Source organism: Rattus norvegicus, chromosome 5 (genome assembly GCF_021556685.1).
Source record: "Rattus norvegicus strain SHRSP/BbbUtx chromosome 5, alternate assembly SHRSP_T2T, whole genome shotgun sequence".
NCBI lineage: Eukaryota > Metazoa > Chordata > Mammalia > Rodentia > Muridae > Rattus > Rattus norvegicus.
In genome coordinates, this window is record NC_141538.1 from 56,650,322 (window position 1) to 56,671,437 (window position 21,116).

The following is a 21,116-nucleotide window of genomic DNA, read 5'->3' on the forward strand; positions in this document are numbered from 1 at the left end:
TCTGGATTTCCTCATAGAACACACTTACATTCAGAAGCTCTCAACATATAGGAGGAAAAACATTCTTTTGACCACATGGACCACTACAAGCTGATAAGCCAAAAATATGTTGCCTAGAATCTAAAAACAAGAGACATTTGTTGGGGACTTGAGTTGGAATGTTACAAGATTGACACCTGCATGGGAAAGAGAAACGATTTGCCTGGCCAACATTAAGACAGGATGTGATACTTGGGATAACTGGGTGCAAACTACATAAGAAAGAGGTTTCTCACTCAGGATCTATTGATTTTAAATTGGTAATGAGAGCAAGACCAGTAGGGGAAATCTGGTCCAGTTAAAGCCCAACTGAAAAATGTCTGTGTGCAGCCAAAGACTATTCAGAGATACTCTCCAAAATGGGTTCATAGTTAAGTACTAAGTAACTAAGTCATATTTAAACAATAGTGAAAATTAAGTAATGATCTTCCTTGACCAAATAGAAATTAGTGAGTTCTAGAAGCTAATAAAGAAATGGAATATCTGGCAATATGAGTGACTGAGGCAGGACAATTGTCAAGAGTTGCAGTTTCAGGCCGGTCTAGGCTAAACAGTGAGTTTACAAACAAGAATGAACTACAATGTGAGACATTATAATGAAAAGGACAAAAAGGAAAGAAAGAGAGTTAGGGAGAAAGGAAAAAGAGGAGATGGGGAGAGAGAAAGCAGGAGACAGAAACAGAGACACAAACGTAGTAGATATGAAAAGTCATGGATGCAAATAATCACAATTAACCAGAAATTTTGCTTTCAAAGGAGCATACAATATCCAGATTGTTTTTAGTATGAAATAAATCTTGTCTGGCCATATTGCGCACTGAGTACAATTCAGCACCAGAGAAAATACTTTCATGGCCTGACACTGACAACTTTGGGCCACCCTTTCCTGTTCTAAGTGTCCATCAGTTTTATCTCACAGTCTTTGCACTACCTATGTGCTCTGCACTGACATTATGCTGTCAGAGAATGTAAAGCAAGCAGTTTACTCTGCAATGTGACAGGTAATTCTATCAGCAATAACCTAACCAAAGAGTTCCTGTTTGGAAGAGAAATGTCTATTCATAGAAGCAAAATGTACTCACTTGCATCAAGATTGTATTTCAAGGTTGTTATAGCTCAAATGTATGAAAATATTTTTAAGTATTGGAGGAGAACTAGGTAATAAGTAATTCAACTTTTTTTTTTTTTGGTTCTTTTTTTCGGAGCTGGGGACCAAACCCAGGGCCTTGCGCTTCCTAGGTAAGTGCTCTGCCACTGAGCCAAATCCCCAACCCCAGTAATTCAACTTTTAAGTGCTATCATGGCTGCAGATATATATTATATTTTGAATTCCTTAAAAAGTTACTAATTAGCCCAGCTGTATAACGTGCTAACTTTTTATGGAATGTGTGGTGTGTGTATGTGTGTGTGTGTATGTGTGTGTGTGTGTGTGTGTCTGTGTGTATGAAAATATATGTATCTATATCTATATCTATCTATCTATCTATCTATCTATATCTATGTGTGTGTATGTGTATACGTGTGTGAATAAATGTAGAAATTTAATTTTGCATCTGTCCTATTGTTTTTGATATTTTTTGTGATTACTTTTTTCTCTCCCTCTAATTTCAATCTAATCATGGTTTTATATTTCAAAAATTATAAAAGAATAAATATTCAGTACTTCAGCCATAAAATTATGTAATGTGATATATTTTTATTACATTAATTTAATCACTGTGAACTATAAACCTATTAAAATGCAATATAAGGAGAAATATATAATAAATACATGTACTACAAGTATACATATCAATATAAATTAAAATTAAAGCTAAAATCAATTAATCAAAGAGGTATTGCTTTTACTTTTGGCCCTAATGGATAATTTCTAAATGCTTGGAATGTTGTTTCTCATAAAATTACATTTGTGTCACTGTGGGTTTGGAGCTAGGAAAGGATTTAACAATGGGATTTATTATGGATACATAATATCAGCATGATCGGCAGAGAGCTAAATATAATGTTCAGTTACTTCCAGAGTCAACCAGGTCTATGAGACAACATCCCATTAAAAACTAAGCACCCGAGTCTTGTGAAAGTATTTTTGGCTGACAGTACTTCATCTGGACTTTGTATCTATTCTCTTTATTAAATCATTAACTATATTAAAGGTTTTGTAATTTCTTTACATTTTTCCAGAAATTATAGCATAGCAAACTACTGAATATTTTAAACAATTATTTAGAATGAGGGAAAGGCCATCCAGAAACTGCCACCCTTGGAGATCCATCCCACGTGCCGTCACCAAACTGTGCCCCTTCAAGCACCTTTACAGTCCAGTGTAACTGTCATTTTACCCTGTGTTTATATCAAATAGAGACCTTGAGCAAATAACTATGTAAAGCAGTCGTACCTCGAAGCGAGGAATATAAAAAGTCATAAGAAAGCTGTCTTTGCAGAAGCCAACTGTGATCTGGTTTACTTTAAATGAAACTATTTGGTTCATGGATCAGAGTAACTACACTGAAGTTTCACTTCATGGACGTTAAGCCAACATAATTCTGAATACAGGCTGTAAGCGCAATGCCTAAAGTAAAAGGACTATCCTTAGCTATGCATGATGAAGAGGGAAAGATTGTATCTTAAAGCAGAATGGAGTAAACACTGTAATCTAAATGAAAAACCTCAGAATTCTCTTACCTTTCCCACAGTGATACGGAGAATCATCCTTTATCTAGTGCTGGCTTGGGGGTTAGAACATCAGATTATAAGTTTGATCTTCTAGCACAAGTGACATCTACCTGTACTATGTGCAAAAACTGCTAATCTTCCTATGTGTGTGGTATTCTACTGTATGATCTATTAACAAATTTGTCGGGACAATTTAGTCTGCCTGCTATAAATTCAGCCAAATTTTACCTTTTAACTTAACTGCATTCTTCTGCTTGTCTGGAAATCCAGGCAAGAGGATACCCCTTTCACTCACATTTCCTGTTTTCCCTACACGGTTTATGTGTCCCCTCACTGAGAAATCTTCCCTACTGTCCAACAAGACTGTATCTCTCTCTGTTGCCAAGATATTCCTCTCTAGCAATTATTATCGTTTCTAGGACATACCACAATTTACTGTCTACCCCTAGTTTTGTCAACATGTACTAATCTCTGTCTTTCAAAATGGATTCGAATTTATTGAAGACACTCCAGGCTCACTTCCACTTGTTCCGTATAACGCCAGCTATGTAAAAGGAAAGTTGTTAAATTATTAAAGTGAAAGTTTTACAAATTGTTATGATCATACTCTTAGCAGATAGTGTTCTATCTGCCATCAACTAATAAGTATGTACCCTTCTCATTTTTCTAAGGATTGTCTAGTTTATTAGTGCAACATAAATACAAATCAGATAAATATATAAAACCAAAGATTCTCTTAATGAACTCTGGTACTTCACATGAACCTGACTGAGAAAATATAGCAAAGTAATACTATTAATTCATATACTATCTTCTTAGGTAATGAACCAATCTAAAAATAAGAAAAGTTTACTGATAGGTGTTTTAATTTCCTGAATATATTTTAGTTTTTTCAATTTAATTTCTGGACTAAAACATGAAGAAAGAAGCCAATAGTTTTTTTTTTAATTTTCATTCGATATTTTATATATTTACATTTCAAATGTTATCCCCTTTCCCCCTCTCCCACCCCCAACTCCCTGCTTCTAGGAGGATGCTCCCACTCCCATATCAATGCTCTGGCATTAACCTACACTTGGGAAATGAGCCTTCACAGTACCAGTGGCTTCTTTTCCTATTGATGCAAGAAAATGTCATCTTCCTTTTAAGTGTACTATAAAGATTATGTAAGATGATATAAGTCAAAGAAGGAAGACACTAGATTGTGTGCAATACTTGATTAATACTTCTCTACACCCTTATCTCATCTGTTGAATAGTGATGTGCCAACACTCAGTGCATATTTTCTTAATACTAAACACTTATATTGGCACTTTATATGTGTGAATTCACTTGATCCTAATAAACTAAAGAGGCCAGCATCCTGCATTGTTTGCCATCTACATTTCACACCTGAGGCTATAAATACATGTTGAATTTTCCTCATCTGTCCATGACTGAGGAGCTCTGAAGACAGAGCTGGGGTCCTGTCAAGGTCTAAGGCCATGTGTATTGCCTTGACCAATATACTCTGTTCTCTTCCTAAGAAATAAATTAGCACATATGTGTTAAACATTGACTGTGTGCCAGGAATGACTCAGTACCTTTACTTAGCTCTTTTTATGTTTACAACTCCTAAATATTCACGTATGAGTTCAGGATGTTTGAATGGCTAAGTTATAAACCTACAGTTTGGCTACATTTCTGATGAATTTATAAAAGTATTTTCATTTTGTCAAAGATATTCCTCGTTATTTTCTTATTTATTTGGGTGCCTGGGATGAAATCATAGCCTCCTGCATGCTAGATTAGCATTTACTATCAACCATAGCACTATTCTGAAGTCTCTTTACGTCAACTCCCCTCTCCACACTTATTTAACTCATAGAATGTAAGACCATAGGTTCAAACATCCACATACTGATGCACATGTGCATATAGTAGACACGATTTCAAGGAATAAGCTCTATTTTGACTATTTCTGATCATTTGCACTGATCATTAACATACTTCATCTCTGTTTTCTCTATATGTAAAACTTCTCCAAAATATTTTTCAAATTAAGTTATTATTAATTGTTAATACTAAAAGGAATCCAGGAATTTAATTTCCCTGCCAGAATCATACTTTTATGGTTGAAGAGATTATTCAGCAAGTGCTTACTATGCAAACACAAAATCCTAAATTAGGGTACCCATCACCACTCTGAAGAGCCAGACACAGTGATGTGCTGGCACACTTCTATAAACTCAGAGACGGGAAACAGTGACGGAAGATATCTGGAAATCACAGCCAGCCTGTTCAACTTCACTGATAACTGAGGAGGATCCTTGATCCTGGCTTCCCGTATCCACACATGTGCGTGTGCACGCACACACACACACACACACACACACACACACACACACACACACGGAGAGAGGGAGAGAGAGAGGGAGAGGGAAAGAGAGAGAGAGAGGGGGAGAGAGAGAGCTCTAAATAACAAAACTGCCTTGAGAAATTTCCATCCCAAAGAAATATAAACATTTTAAGAAACTATGTTATATATATCATAATAAACATCTACATTAATTTGTTAAGAATTTAATATAAGTTTTTGGAAAAATGGAATAAGATGTGGAGACTTTATTTGTGAATACTACCAGAGCAATTCTGATAGGTTAAAATTATATTATAATATTACCAAAATATAATACAAGAAAAAAACATTTATTCTATGATTTTGATGGATTTAGATACATTTATTCTATGTATACATTTATACATTTATATATAGTCAAACAATGTATATTAAGAACTAATTACACATCATTATGAAGCACACATCATTAGTAATAGAATGCCAAGGATATAAAAGATTTTGCATTTCTTTTTTTTTTTTTTTTTTTTTTTTTTTTTGGTTCTTTTTTTCGGAGCTGGGGACCGAACCCAGGGCCTTGCGCTTCCTAGGTAAGCGCTCTACCACTGAGCTAAATCCCCAGCCCCAGATTTTGCATTTCTAAACATGCTTAATATTATTATTTGCCCATTAGAAATACTGTATTGATGAAAATAATGAAATGAATGCCTGTTTGTTTATATTTACTTATAAACATGATCAGGTAACTCTTATTGAAATATGTAAATATCAGTGTTTGTAAAGATATAAATCAGTACTTAAAGAAAAATAAGACATACTGGGTGTCTCATATCAATAATTACAATACTTGAGAGTCTGAGGCAGAAGGATTGTGTTTCATGTTAGTCTGAGGTACATAGGCAAAACCTTATCTCAACAAAACCAATGAGTTTTAAACTGAATTTCAATAGAATGGGAGAGATATTTTTTTTAATGACAGAATTGAGACAGCTACCCCTGAACTTCTTCCTGATTTACTTTGGCTAACTAATTCAATATTTTATTCTACAAATGATAAACAGACTCCTGCAAATGTGTGGAATAATTTGGAAAGCATAAGAGGAGAAACATATTTGTCTATGTGGTAAGTATGGCCATTTCCTATTGCTAGGCCCCTAGGTTTCTCTTTGTCCTGAATAAGATAAGTCCCTTTAATTTTTGTTAAGTATTAGTTGACTGTATTCTTATTATTTATTTTTACATAATTGTAATAATGAAGCATTTCCAAAATTCTAAATAACTTCACCTAAACTATGTTATCCAATTTTTAAAGTACGTTCTTTCAGAATGATACTGATCACATAATTCAAATTGTTACATTCTGTATTGACTGCTGTTTTTTTTTTTTTTTTTTTTTTTTTTTTTTTTATTAACTTGAGTATTTCTTATATACATTTCGAGTGTTATTCCCTTTCCCGGTTTCCGGGCAAACATCCCCCTCCCCCCTCCCCTTCCTTATGGGTGTTCCCCTCCCAACCCTCCCCCCATTGCCGCCCTCCCCCCATAGACTAGTTCACTGTGGGTTCAGTCTTAGCAGGACCCAGGGCTTCCCCTTCCACTGGTGCTCTTACTAGGATATTCATTGCTACCTATGGGGTCAGAGTCCAGGGTCAGTCCATGTATAGTCTTTAGGTAGTGGCTTAGTCCCTGGAAGCTCTGGTTGCTTGGCATTGTTGTACTTTTGGGGTCTCGAGCCCCTTCAAGCTCTTCCAGTTCTTTCTCTGATTCCTTCAATAGGGGACCTATTCTCAGTTCAGTGGTTTGCTGCTGGCATTCGCCTCTATATTTGCTGTATTCTGGCTGTGTCACTCAGGAGCGATCTACATCCGGCTCCTGTCGGTCTGCACTTCTTTGCTTCATCCATCTTGTCTAATTGGGTGGCTGTATATGTATGGGCCACCTGTGGGGCAGGCTCTGAATGGGTGTTCCTTCAGTCTCTATTTTAATCTTTGCCTCTCCCTTCCCTGCCAAGGGTATTCTTTTTCCTCATTTAAAGAAGGAGTGAAGCATTCACATTTTGATCATCCGTCTTGAGTTTCCTTTGTTCTAGGGATCTAGGGTAATTCAAGCATTTGGGCTAATAGCCACTTATCAATGAGTGCATACCATGTATGTCTTTCTGTGAGTGGGTTAGCTCACTCAGGATGATATTTTCCAGTTCCAACCATTTGCCTACGAATTTCATAAACTCGTTGTTTTTGATAGCTGAGTAATATTCCATTGTGTAGATGTACCACATTTTCTGTATCCATTCCTCTGTTGAAGGGCATCTGGGTTCTTTCCAGCTTCTGGCTATTATAAATAAGGCTGCGATGAACATAGTGGAGCACGTGTCTCTTTTATATGTTGAGGCATCTTTTGGGTATATGCCCAAGAGAGGTATAGCTGGATCATCAGGCAGTTCAATGTCCAATTTTCTGAGGAACCTCCAGACTGATTTCCAGAATGGTTTTACCAGTCTGCAATCCCACCAACAATGGAGGAGTGTTCCTCTTTCTCCACATCCTCGCCAGCATCTGCTGTCACCTGAGTTTTTGATCTTAGCCAATCGCACTGGTGTGAGGTGAAATCTCAGGGTTGTTTTGATTTGCATTTCCCTTATGACTAAAGATGTTGAACATTTCTTTAGGTGTTTCTCAGCCATTCGGCATTCCTCAGCTGTGAATTCTTTGTTTAGCTCTGAACCCCATTTTTTAATAGGGTTATTTGTTTCCCTGCGGTCTAACTTCTTGAGTTCTTTGTATATTTTGGAGATAAGGCCTCTATCTGTTGTAGGATTGGTAAAGATCTTTTCCCAATCTGTTGGTTGCCGTTTTGTCCTAACCACAGTGTCCTTTGCCTTACAGAAGCTTTGCAGTTTTATGAGATCCCATTTGTCGATTCTTGATCTTAGAGCATAAGCCATTGGTGTTTTGTTCAGGAAATTTTTTCCAGTGCCCATGTGTTCCAGATGCTTCCCTAGTTTTTCTTCTATTAGTTTGAGTGTGTCTGGTTTGATGTGGAGGTCCTTGATCCACTTGGACTTAAGCTTTGTACAGGGTGATAAGGATGGATCGATCTGCATTCTTCTACATGTTGCCCTCCAGTTGAACCAGCACCATTTGCTGAAAATACTATCTTTTTTCCATTGGATGGTTTTGGCTCCTTTGTCAAAAATCAAGTGACCATAGGTGTGTGGGTTCATTTCTGGGTCTTCAATTCTATTCCATTGGTCTATCTGTCTGTCTCTGTACCAATACCATGCAGTTTTTATCACTATTGCTCTGTAATACTGCTTGAGTTCAGGGATAGTGATTCCCCCTGAAGTCCTTTTATTGTTGAGGATAGCTTTAGCTATCCTGGGTTTTTTGTTATTCCAGATGAATTTGCAAATTGTTCTGTCTAACTCTTTGAAGAATTGGATTGGTATTTTGATGGGGATTGCATTGAATCTGTAGATTGCTTTTGGTAAAATGGCCATTTTTACCATATTAATCCTGCCAATCCATGAGCATGGGAGATCTTTCCATCTTCTGAGGTCTTCTTCAATTTCTTTCCTCAGTGTCTTGAAGTTCTTATTGTACAGATCTTTTACTTGCTTGGTTAAAGTCACACCGAGGTACTTTATATTATTTGGGTCTATTATGAAGGGTGTCGTTTCCCTAATTTCTTTCTCGGCTTGTTTCTCTTTTGTATAGAGGAAGGCAACTGATTTATTTGAGTTAATTTTATACCCAGCCACTTTGCTGAAGTTGTTTATCAGCTTTAGTAGTTCTCTGGTGGAACTTTTGGGATCACTTAAATATACTATCATGTCATCTGCAAATAGTGATATTTTGACCTCTTCTTTTCCGATCTGTATCCCTTTGATCTCCTTTTGTTGTCTGATTGCTCTGGCTAGAACTTCAAGAACTATATTGAATAAGTAGGGAGAGAGTGGGCAGCCTTGTCTAGTCCCTGATTTTAGTGGGATTGCTTCAAGTTTCTCTCCATTTAGTTTAATGTTAGCAACTGGTTTGCTGTATATGGCTTTTACTATGTTTAGGTATGGGCCTTGAATTCCTATTCTTTCCAGGACTTTTATCATGAAGGGGTGTTGAATTTTGTCAAATGCTTTCTCAGCATCTAATGAAATGATCATGTGGTTCTGTTCTTTCAGTTTGTTTATATAATGGATCACGTTGATGGTTTTCCGTATATTAAACCATCCCTGCATGCCTGGGATGAAGCCTACTTGATCATGGTGGATGATTGTTTTGATGTGCTCTTGAATTCGGTTTGCCAGAATTTTATTGAGTATTTTTGCGTCGATATTCATAAGGGAAATTGGTCTGAAGTTCTCTTTCTTTGTTGTGTCTTTGTGTGGTTTAGGTATAAGAGTAATTGTGGCTTCGTAGAAGGAATTCGGTAGGGCTCCATCTGTTTCAATTTTGTGGAATAGTTTGGATAATATTGGTATGAGGTCTTCTATGAAGGTTTGATAGAATTCTGCACTAAACCCGTCTGGACCTGGGCTCTTTTTGTTTGGGAGACCTTTAATGACTGCTTCTATTTCCTTAGGAGTTATGGGGTTGTTTAACTGGTTTATCTGTTCCTGATTTAACTTCGATACCTGGTATCTGTCTAGGAAATTGTCCATTTCCTGAAGATTTTCAAATTTTGTTGAATATAGGTTTTTATAGTAAGATCTGATGATTTTTTGAATTTCCTCCGAATCTGTAGTTATGTCTCCCTTTTCATTTCTGATTTTGTTAATTTGGACACACTCTCTGTGTCCTCTCGTTAGTCTGGCTAAGGGTTTATCTATCTTGTTGATTTTCTCAAAGAACCAACTTTTGGTTCTGTTGATTCTTTCTATGGTCCTTTTTGTTTCTACTTGGTTGATTTCAGCTCTGAGTTTGATTATTTCCTGCCTTCTACTCCTCCTGGGTGTATTTGCTTCTTTTTGTTCTAGAGCTTTTAGGTGTGCTGTCAAGCTGCTGACATATGCTCTTTCCTGTTTCTTTCTGCAGGCACTCAGCGCTATGAGTTTTCCTCTTAGCACAGCTTTCATTGTGTCCCATAAGTTTGAGTATGTTGTATCTTCATTTTCATTAAATTCTAAAAAGTTTTTAATTTCTTTCTTTATTTCTTCCTTGACCAGGTTATCATTGAGTAGAGCATTGTTCAATTTCCACGTATATGTGGGCATTCTTCCCTTATTGTTATTGAAGACCAGTTTTAGGCCGTGGTGGTCCGATAGCACGCATGGGATTATTTCTATCTTTCTGTACCTGTTGAGGCCCATTTTTTGACCAATTATATGGTCAATTTTGGAGAAAGTACCATGAGGAGCTGAGAAGAAGGTATATCCTTTTGCTTTAGGATAGAATGTTCTATAAATATCCGTTAAGTCCATTTGGCTCATGACTTCTCTTAGTCTGTCTACATCACTGTTTAATTTCTGTTTCCATGATCTGTCCATTGATGAGAGTGGGGTGTTGAAATCTCCCACTATTATTGTGTGAGGTGCAATGTGTGTTTTGAGCTTTAGTAAGGTTTCTTTTACATATGTAGGTGCCCTTGTATTTGGGGCATAGATATTTAGGATTGAGAGTTCATCTTGGTTGATTTTTCCTTTGATGAATATGAAGTGTCCTTCCTTATCTTTTTTGATGACTTTTAGTTGGAAATTGATTTTATTTGATATTAGAATGGCTACTCCAGCTTGCTTCTTCTGACCATTTGCTTGGAAAGTTGTTTTCCAGCCTTTCACTCTGAGGTAGTGTCTGTCTTTGTCTCTGAGGTGTGTTTCCTGTAGGCAGCAGAATGCAGGGTCCTCGTTGCGTATCCAGTTTGTTAATCTATGTCTTTTTATTGGGGAGTTGAGGCCATTGATATTGAGAGATATTAAGGAATAGTGCTTATTGCTTCCCGTTATATTCATATTTGATGTGAGGTTATGTTTGTGTGCTTTCATTCTCTTTGTTTTGTTGCCAAGACGATTAGTTTCTTGCTTCTTCTAGGGTATAGCTTGCCTCCTTATGTTGGGCTTTACCATTTATTATCCTTTGTAGTGCTGGATTTGTAGAAAGATATTGTGTAAATTTGGTTTTGTCATGGAATATCTTGGTTTCTCCATCAATGTTAATTGAGAGTTTTGCTGGATACAGTAATCTGGGCTGGCATTTGTGTTCTCTTAGGGTCTGTATAACATCAGTCCAGGATCTTCTGGCCTTCATAGTTTCTGGCGAGAAGTCTGGTGTGATTCTGATAGGTCTCCCTTTATATGTTACTTGACCTTTTTCCCTTACTGCTTTTAATATTCTTTCTTTATTTTGTGCGTTTGGTGTTTTGACAATTATGTGACGGGAGGTGTTTCTTTTCTGGTCCAATCTATTTGGAGTTCTGTAGGCTTCCTGTATGTCTATGGGTATCTCTTTTTTTAGGTTAGGGAAGTTTTCTTCTATGATTTTGTTGAAGATATTTACTGGTCCTTTGAGCTGGGAGTCTTCACTCTCTTCTATACCTATTATCCTTAGGTTTGATCTTCTCATTGAGTCCTGGATTTCCTGTATGTTTTGGACCAGTAGCTTTTTCCGCTTTACATTATCTTTGACAGTTGAGTCAATGATTTCTATGGAATCTTCTGCTCCTGAGATTCTCTCTTCCATCTCTTGTATTCTGTTGGTGAAGCTTGTATCTACAGCTCCTTGTCTCTTCTTTTGGTTTTCTATATCCAGGGTTGTTTCCATGTGTTCTTTCTTGATTGCTTCTATTTCCATTTTTAATTCCTTCAACTGTTTGATTGTGTTTTCCTGGAATTCTTTCAGGGATTTTTGCGATTCCTCTCTGTAGGCTTTTACTTGTTTATTAATGTTTTCCTGTGCTTCCCTAAGTGTGTTCAGGTCTTTCCTGAAGTCCTCCAGCATCATGATCAAATATGATTTTGAAACTAGATCTTGCTTTTCTGGTGTGTTTGGATATTCCATGTTTGTTTTGGTGGGAGAATTGGGCTCCGATGATGGCATGTAGTCTTGGTTTCTGTTGCTTGGGTTCCTGCGCTTGCCTCTCGCCATCAGATTATCTCTAGTGTTACTTTGTTCTGCTATTTCTGACAGTGGCTAGACTGTCCTATAAGCCTGTGTGTCAGGAGTGCTGTAGACCTGTTTTCCTCTCTTTCAGTCAGTTATGGGGACAGAGTGTTCTGCTTTCGGGCGTGTAGTTTTTCCTCTCTACAGGTCTTCAGCTGTTCCTGTGGGCCTGTGTCTTGAGTTCACCAGGCAGCTTTCTTACAGCAGAAAATTTGGTCTTACCTGTGGTCCCGAGGCTCAGGTTTGCTCGTGGGGTGCTGTCCAGGGGCTCTCTGCAGCGGCAGCAACCAGGAAGACCTGTGCCGCCCCTTCCGGGAGCTTCAGTGCACCAGGGTTCCAGATGGTCTTTGGCTTTTTCCTCTGGCGTCCGAGATGTGTGTGCAGGGAGCAGTCTCTTCTGGTTTCCCAGGCCTGTCTGCCTCTCTGAAGGTTTAGCTCTCCCTCCCACGGGATTTGGGTGCAGAGAACTGTTTATCCGGTCTGTTTCCTTCAGGGTCCGGCGGTGTCTCCGGCAGGGGTCCTGCCGCTCCTGGGCCCTCCCCCACGGGAGCCCAGAGGCCTTATACAGTTTCCTCTTGGGCCAGGGATGTGGGCAGGGGTGAGCAGTGTTGGTGGTCTCTTCCGCTCTGCAGCCTCAGGAGTGCCCACCTGACCAGGCGGTTGGGTCTCTCTCTCACCGGGTCTGGGAGCAGAGAGCTGCTGCGGGCCGGGATCCGCGGGTGTGGGACTTCCGGTAAACACAGAACGTGCCCGGTTCTAGAGAAATTCTGCTTCCGTGTGTCCCAAGCTCACCAGGCAGCTTTCTTGCAGCAGAAAATTTGGTCTTACCTGTGGTCCCGAGGCTCAAGTTCGCTCGTGGGGTGCTGCCCAGGGGCTCTCTGCAGCGGCAGCAACCAGGAAGACCTGTGCCGCCCCTTCCGGGAGCTTCAGTGCACCAGGGTTCCAGATGGTCTTTGGCTTTTTCCTCTGGCGTCCGAGATGTGTGTGCAGGGAGCAGTCTCTTCTGGTTTCCCAGGCCTGTCTGCCTCTCTGAAGGTTTAGCTCTCCCTCCCACGGGATTTGGGTGCAGAGAACTGTTTATCCGGTCTGTTTCTTTCAGGTTCAGGCGGTGTCTCAGGCAGGGGTCCTGCCGCTCCTGGGCCCTCCCCCACGGGAGCCCAGAGGCCTTATACAGTTTCCTCTTGGGCCAGGGATGTGGGCAGGGGTGAGCAGTGTTGGTGGTCTCTTCCGCTCTGCAGCCTCAGGAGTGCCCTTGACTGCTGTTTTTAAAAAACAATCTTGTGATTTCATAATATTTCACCCAGTACCAAATTTTTCTTGTCCATCACCCCATGGTCTTAACAAACAAAATGTCAGGGAGAGAAGAAAAAGTTTGTGAATTAACCAATTAAGAAAGCAATCCAAGAAGGCAAGGGGGAAAACCTTTTACAAAGTAAAGATCACAGACTCATATGTTAAGATAATTCTACATATACCTACTTATGATTTCTTGACCTGAGTTTAAGCCCAATGTAAGTAACATGGCTTATCTGCTCTTCTAAATCAGAAGGGATGGAAGATACATGGAACTATCAGTACCTTGGACAGTCAGTCAAGTAGAGTTCAGTTCTTTCTGGCTTTTGTTTCCCTAAAAGCCCGACTGCATAACAGAGTAGAAGGTATGCTAATGGGCAAGAAAATTTAGAGTAACAGAGAAAAGCAGGGAAGAAGGACAAAGGGAGAGAAATAGTCAACCCAGGTCTAACTGTATTAAGACAAGAAGTGTAGGTATAGGACTCTATATTCTTTTTTTTTTTTTTTGCTTATTTTTTTTTATTAACTTGAGTATTTCTTATATACATTTCGAGTGTTATTCCCTTTCCTGGTTTCCGGGCAAACATCCCCCTCCCTCCTCCCCTTCCTTATGGGTGTTCCCCTCCCAACCCTCCCCCCATTGCCGCCCTCCCCCCATAGACTAGTTCACTGGGGGTTCAGTCTTAGCAGGACCCAGGGCTTCCCCTTCCACTGGTGCTCTTACTAGGATATTCATTGCTCTATATTCTTAATGGTGATATCTAATGTCTTCAGGAAGTAACAAGAAAATAGCCAAGGAAATGTCAAGGACTCATGGGACCCAAAGAAACCTACAGATCAAAGAAACCTTCAGCAAAGTGTTCATTGTCCATGACAGACTGGTGAATATGCAGAAATTATGAAGAGAAAATCAAGGGTGTTTCCATAAATGCATAAACACATGACTACTGTTCTTATGTCTGTTCCCTAAAAGTCTTAGTAACTATGAAAGATTGAAATACTGTGATTTTATAATATCTCTACACATCTGAGTAAAGGCTGAAGCCTTAATGATGTTAGTGTTTTTATATCTTGTAGGATCACAAATTCAGAATACAAATTTATCACACTACAAGACTCTAATTTAATACATGAGACTTCCTTTCTTGGAATTAACCAATAAGTTACATATATATATATTTTGCATAATATTTTACAATGATTTCTTTAATTTCACATTCATAAATGTGAAAAAGATCAAGCTGTTCCAGCTTAAGGCCTCTTATGACTGAAGGTAAATCCCTAAACCTTTGAACTAACTTTTCTTAAAAATCTGTGCTTCAACTTCCAGGTAATCCTGTCCTCTTCACACACTCATCAACCCAAGTATATAACTTACCCTTCTTGAGGGCATAAGCTGCTTGTCATAGGAATCACCTTCACTTACTTTCTATGCATCTGGGCTGCCATACCCTTATCTGTCACAGTCTATGTATCCCTTGACAATAAACTCAGATCCCAGTCCTGAAACCCTTGCTTGTGAGTCTTCCTTGTCATCCATTTTTTCTTGGTATTTATTTCTATCATGCTACCTAGTCCCATGCGTTGTCAAGAATAGGGCTCAGTAGATATGTATTCAGCATGTTAGTGTTTTAAGTAGCTATGAATTCAATACACGTTATCTCCAAGTGGACTCAGTACTGCTTTGCCGATGTGATGTTATGCGGTTTTATTTTGGACAGAAAAAACAATATATATCCTCAACTTGAGGAGATGAGGTATATTGTCTATGTTTGTTAGTATATAGCACAATGACCTCAAAGAACAAAAGGGATAAGGGCTGCAGAGTGGGAAGCAGGATGGGAGGAAAAAGGGAAGTTAGTTTAGAGAGGAATGAGAAAGAAGGTGCAATTTTACATTCCTGTGATTAAGGAAAATTCAGGACTAGACCTCAGAATTTAGATGTAGGACAGATCTTTATCATTACTTCCCTACAAAGCACCAATAATGCTATAAAGAAGCCTTTAGGCTTGGTCAGTGACCTGTGAGAAGATATTTCTTAGCTATATTACATTGCTGTTTATCTCTGTAGGTTATTTGAGATTCAAAACAGTGCCGTCATAGAATTACTGGGACATATTTTCCACCAGAGCCATGTGCTTCACCAGAAGAAACTAGACTGTTCAATAAATCTGCATAGGAAAGGAAAAACAACCCAGAATTTCATTTTTTCATGATAAATTAGATATCTGGTGATTCAGATTAAACTCACAGCAGCAAATAAACTGCCACAATGTCCCCAGATATATACTCTATTGTATGGATGTCAGATCCTTTTCAGTAAGTTTGTAAATTGACTCTCAAATGGATAACATCATTCTGTGTTAAGTGACAGTTTTGAGTATGTGAAAACCCTAAACAGCATTTACAGATTGTACAGACACCAATAGAAAGAGTGAATAACCATGTCTTGCTTAATTTGCAGTTATTTCTCAGTTCCCCAAAGACAGCTCAATGTCTCTCTGCAGTCTAGGAACTTGTTTCACAGTGCCACCGAGAGCATCACTGATTCCACCTGGGCAGTTTAACCCCTTCAGTATGCCATTGCATTTCTTCTACCGTTCCATGGGCTTGCTCTCTGCAGAAAGACCAACTAGATTGGCTCCTTCTCTAAAGGTGTGCTGTTCCAATATGGATTTGTCCTTTACATGACTGTTTGAAGGTGTCCTGTTTTGTCAGTGGCCGTCTAGTTCTTAAGTGTCATCAGAGGCAGGACACAATATAAAATGCCCTCCCCCTTTAGACTCCAATATCAGGTGGACAATACAAAGCTTGAATCAGACAGCTACAAACTACAGTGTTGCAGAATAATTTCAAATTCACCAAATGTTTCTGGTAAATAATACTTGATGCTAATAGAATTCCAATGGGTGCTTTAAAACAAGATAGGAAAGCTGGAAGATATACCTAATTTTCATAGGGAAGAGTGAGACAGATACCCTATTCTTTGTCTGGACCCTAGTGACTTTTCCCCTCTTTAGTCACCGATACAGTATCTGGGCTCAATATCATGAGCAACATTCGGTTTGCCTAAATTCTTTCTCCTTCTTGTTCTTCTAATTAAACATGAAAATAGATTTTCATCCTAGTCTAATGCACCTTTTCCAAGTCTCCATCAGAGGAACCAAACACCAGCTATCATTCTGAAGCATTAATTCTATCTCAGGCATTGTGCTAATCATGGCACACACAGAACCTCATTAGATCATAGAGTCATCCCACTACATTTTTTACTTTCATTTAGAATTTTCCTGAATTTCCAAAATAGCTCCTCTAGATTGCTTGTTAGACTTTCACAGATAACCTTGCACTAGTTAACCCAGTGTTCTTTTCTAAATGACCACATTGGTAGTGGAGAATACCAGAGTCAGGGTTGCAGATGCTCTTCAATGCCAGGGAACTTCTTCAGTGTGTGTAGAGGCCCTGGATTGATCACACCATGGAACAACAGTCCACTCCATATTCCTTGATCACACAAGTAATTGATCACAACTAATTGCACACCTTGATCAACAAGTAATTGCAAAGACTTGTAAAATGATCATTCAGCTACTTCTAGGATCAATGATGGTATTTTCACTGCTACGGCTTTGCTTTTAATCTTAACAATCATTAAGATAATATTCTGCCAGTTTCTTTGCCTTTTGTAACTTTGTTCACATTCATTACTTTCCCATACAACTCCCAAAGGAGATTTCTAAAACATAATTCTTGATGTGTTATTGTTCTGATATGTGGAGTTCTATGACTTTTAAACTCAATACTTCTTTTGTAGTTTAATCTTTTCAAGGACCAATTATCTCTCAGATGCTGAATCTCTAAACTAGCTACGAAATATAAAGCATTCTTTTAATTAACTCACCAACAGTCATCTCTAGCCATCTTTGTTGACAGCATCTTTTTTTGAGTTCTTCTCATTGTAAACATTGGTAAGATAATAACAGGAAAAAACATAGAGTATTCTGTATGTTGCATAATTCTGATGAGGTTATAGTGTATGTCTGCCACGAGACAGTGATAAATTTGCTAGCATTTAATGATATTTTATGGTGGTACAGGAACTATAAGTAGACATGTATAGCAATGTAATAGTTTTTATTACCTAATGAACAGACACAGGAATAGGCAAAGATTTAGTTATCTGAAAACATCAACTCTTATTAAGTTGTTGAACTTTATTAAAGCTTGTTTTATTATTCTTTGAATAATTTTGGCCCACACATGCCTTCAACTCCTATTACACTGCTTCAGTTGGTAATTATGGCTGCCTTTCAAAAGACCACTATCCTTCAGTAAAACAGAACCCAAAGGCAGTATGCCCAGACAGTGGCAATCATTTGCAAATAGATGAGCTAATAAGTCTCTTAGAAAGTGCCTGCAAATGACTAATGTGAGCAGGGGAGAGTCCATCAGATAAATGTCTACATTTGTGACCCTTCTGTAATTGACTTTGACAGACAAGTAGACTAAGGGCTTAAATCTGCACCATTCTGTCACAAGCTATAAACAATTTCATATTGAATGTGATAAAAAAATAAATATTCACCTTTAAAGGAACTAGAAGAAGTTCAATCACTTAATTATTTAGATATATTTGTTTCATTTGCATTTGGCATTCCAACATTCACTTTCGCCTTCTGCAACTTTCCAGTTTGTAACAAAGTGCTGAAAATTAAGACAACCTAAGTGCGACAATAACAGTTCAATTTATTGTGAATTCATTTTAAAGTTAACAGAATAATATTTGTATATCTTAATTTAAAATTGCTTCAATTTCCCGCATGTGTGTACATGAGGTGATTCAATTTCAGATTAATTCAGATTGCTTTGTCAATGCAGCTATTGTCTGCTGAATGAATCTATCATGATAACAATACTGTCCATTTAAAGTATAATGCTCTGTTTTCTACAATCTCAGTCTTGATATTGGTTTTGATTTTGCTAAAGAATTAAGCTGCTTGCTTATAACTAATTTCTCTAAAAGAAGAATAATCATTAATATTGATTTTTATTTTTATCCAAAAGTAGATACAGAAATAAAAATGAAGTATATATTATTGACATAAAAATTGTTGAGATGTGTTCAGAAAAATAGCATTAAACAAAATATTAGCATGTTATATGTAATGAGGTATTTAAATTTCTCAGTTGTCCCTATAGTTTTATAGTAACAAGGCCATGATATTCACACAGCCTGAAAGCATAATTTTAAAGACTGGACTAACCATGAGCTACAAAATTATCCTGTGCTAAAAGGAGCTTTTGGTGTAGTAACATACTGTATGACCTATTTATACTTGCTTAAATTTGCCATCTCTCTTTAGTTAAAGCTTAGTTAAACACCCAGAATGAGAAGGTAAGAAAATAACGATATAGGTTAACTCAAGTTGATAAATCTTGGTGCACAGAAGAACTAGAAGCTGTTCTTAAACAATTTTATGAAAAAGGGAATAAACTTTTTAAATAATTTCAATGATACAATCTATTTTATTTTAAGCAAATGGCAAAACTTTGCCTTCTGGTATTAGTTTGTGCGCAAATTTTTGTAAAATATACCTGTGTAGCTCTGTTCCATTTTTAGGTTCCCGGGACTAAGTATAGTATAAAAATAATGATATAGAATAACGAGGAAGGAGTAATTTATGAGCTGTGTTCAGAAGGCTACCGAAGATACTCAGAAGATCTTTATTTTACAATGGCTAAATGATCTACTACACCATCTTATCTTGAGTTCTGCAAGATTGCTCAGAAGCTGCCTTCCCTGCACTTTTGCCTCCAGATTTAGATCACTGTGGCCCAAATGATTTCCCTTGAAACTCAATTTATACCAAAAATAAGAAGAAAGGGGTGAACATTCTGCCCATTAGAACTAAGTTCATTGTTTTAGCGGTTCGTATATCTACCTTAACTCATAGTAGTTGCAAAAACAGTTAGCGCTTTCAGTCCAAGAACATTATTATGAATATAATTTTAATGAAATGGTATCTTATATGTTACATGTTTTATTAACTGACATGTAGTCAGTTCTTTGCTTCTAGATCACTGATTCTTAACTTTCTTAAGCTGTGATTCTTTAAAACAGGTCTTCTTAGTGTGGTGAGTCTAAACCATAAAATTATTTTTGTTGCTACTTCATAACTGCAATTTGCTACTCTTATGAATCACAGCATAAATATATGGTATTCAGGATATATGAATATCAAAGGACCTGGGAATGGGTCCTTTGACTCCACAGGATTCATGGCCTACACGATTAAGAATACTGCTTTAGATGATGACTGATAGTTGCAACTCCTACTCTCATGTGTGATCAAAAAGAAACAGGCCAACTGCTCAGGGATTCAATGTCTTCCCTTTGTCCTGAGCACATGGGTAGTATGTGTTTCCCTATCTTTACTTCACTTCTGTCATGTGATTCACAGTCAAGGGCATCAGAGAGATAGTGTGGAACCTAACATCTGAGGCTGGCCAATGGAAACACTAACTTGTCTTCTTTCCAACCTACTAGCTCAAATACATTAAATAAGAATACCTAATAATTTATACTTTTATCATATATTTTATAATTTAAATGTATTTGTACTTTACATATAAATATTTTAACAAATGTATACAGAGTATAGTATTTAATCAGAGTAAATATAACTGTCTAACATATTAATCGGTGTTAATGAAATGTACTGAAATCAATAATTTCATATATTATTCCCTTGTTGTACAATAGTGCCAGCATTCCTTTCTGTGCAACTGTAACTTTCTACCAATTCATAAGTGTTCTCATCACCGCCTGCTTTTTCAAACCATATTTTAAAAGCTTCCAAGAACTAAACTACTAACCAAAGAGTAACATGGGTGGACCATGACTCTAGCTAGATATGTATCACAGGATTGTTTTATCTGGCATCAATGGGAGGGGTGCCCCTTGATCCTGTGGAATCTCGATGACCCCGGGTATAAGAATGCTAGGGTGCTGAGGCAGGAGTAGATGGGTGGATGGGGGAGCACCCTCACAGAGGCAGGGGGAAGTGGGGAGGAATAGGGGTTTGTGGAAGGGCAACTGGGAAGGGGGATAACATTTGATATGTAAATAAATAAAATACCAATAAAATGGTAGAACATCATGTAAAGTTATAAGGTTAGCTTCTAAAATATCCTGTTGGAAATGAAAGTAGTTCAGTTACATGGCGTTTCAGTTTTTCAACACTATCAATAAACAATTAAATTTACATCACACTAAATATACTACATATCAGTAGTATTAACTGTCACATCTGTACTATTTTGGGTATACAAAAATATATTTAATAAGACTGTTGTGGCTAATCAAACCAAGAAGCAGGCAATGAAACCTTGTACAAGAAGTTGGAGAGGGAAAGGTATGGTTCTGGCTATTGCTTCCCTCAACAGTGAAGGGTAGCTGACAGTACCTCCATTACTGCAGATTGCCAATTTAAAAGGCAGGTCTCACACAACCTGCATCCCTGCTGTTTTCAAAATTCACTTTGAATATATAATGCAAATTACAGGGACTGAACATGTCAAGATTTTGACAGGTTTCTAGAAAGTGGTAATAATAGTTTTATTTATTGGCTTTTTTGTTTTAAATATCTGAGAATGAAGAAATGTTGACCAATGTAGTTTAA

At 37.7% G+C, this 21,116-nt stretch overlaps 1 protein-coding gene across 16 annotated transcripts in view; it reads right to left on the bottom strand.

Moving 5' to 3' along the window:
* Lingo2 (leucine rich repeat and Ig domain containing 2) overlaps positions 1-21,116 on the bottom strand; it is a 1,315,053-nt gene that overhangs the window by 1,009,931 nt on the left and 284,006 nt on the right. For 3 of the 16 annotated variants that reach the window (XM_087548884.1, XM_087548883.1, XM_087548885.1), the window contains one exon: positions 10,025-13,400. In XM_087548884.1, coding sequence (XP_087405010.1) covers positions 11,053-12,126 — 1,074 coding nt within the window. In that variant the 5' untranslated portion in view covers positions 12,127-13,400 and the 3' untranslated portion in view covers positions 10,025-11,052. 16 annotated transcript variants of the gene reach the window in all.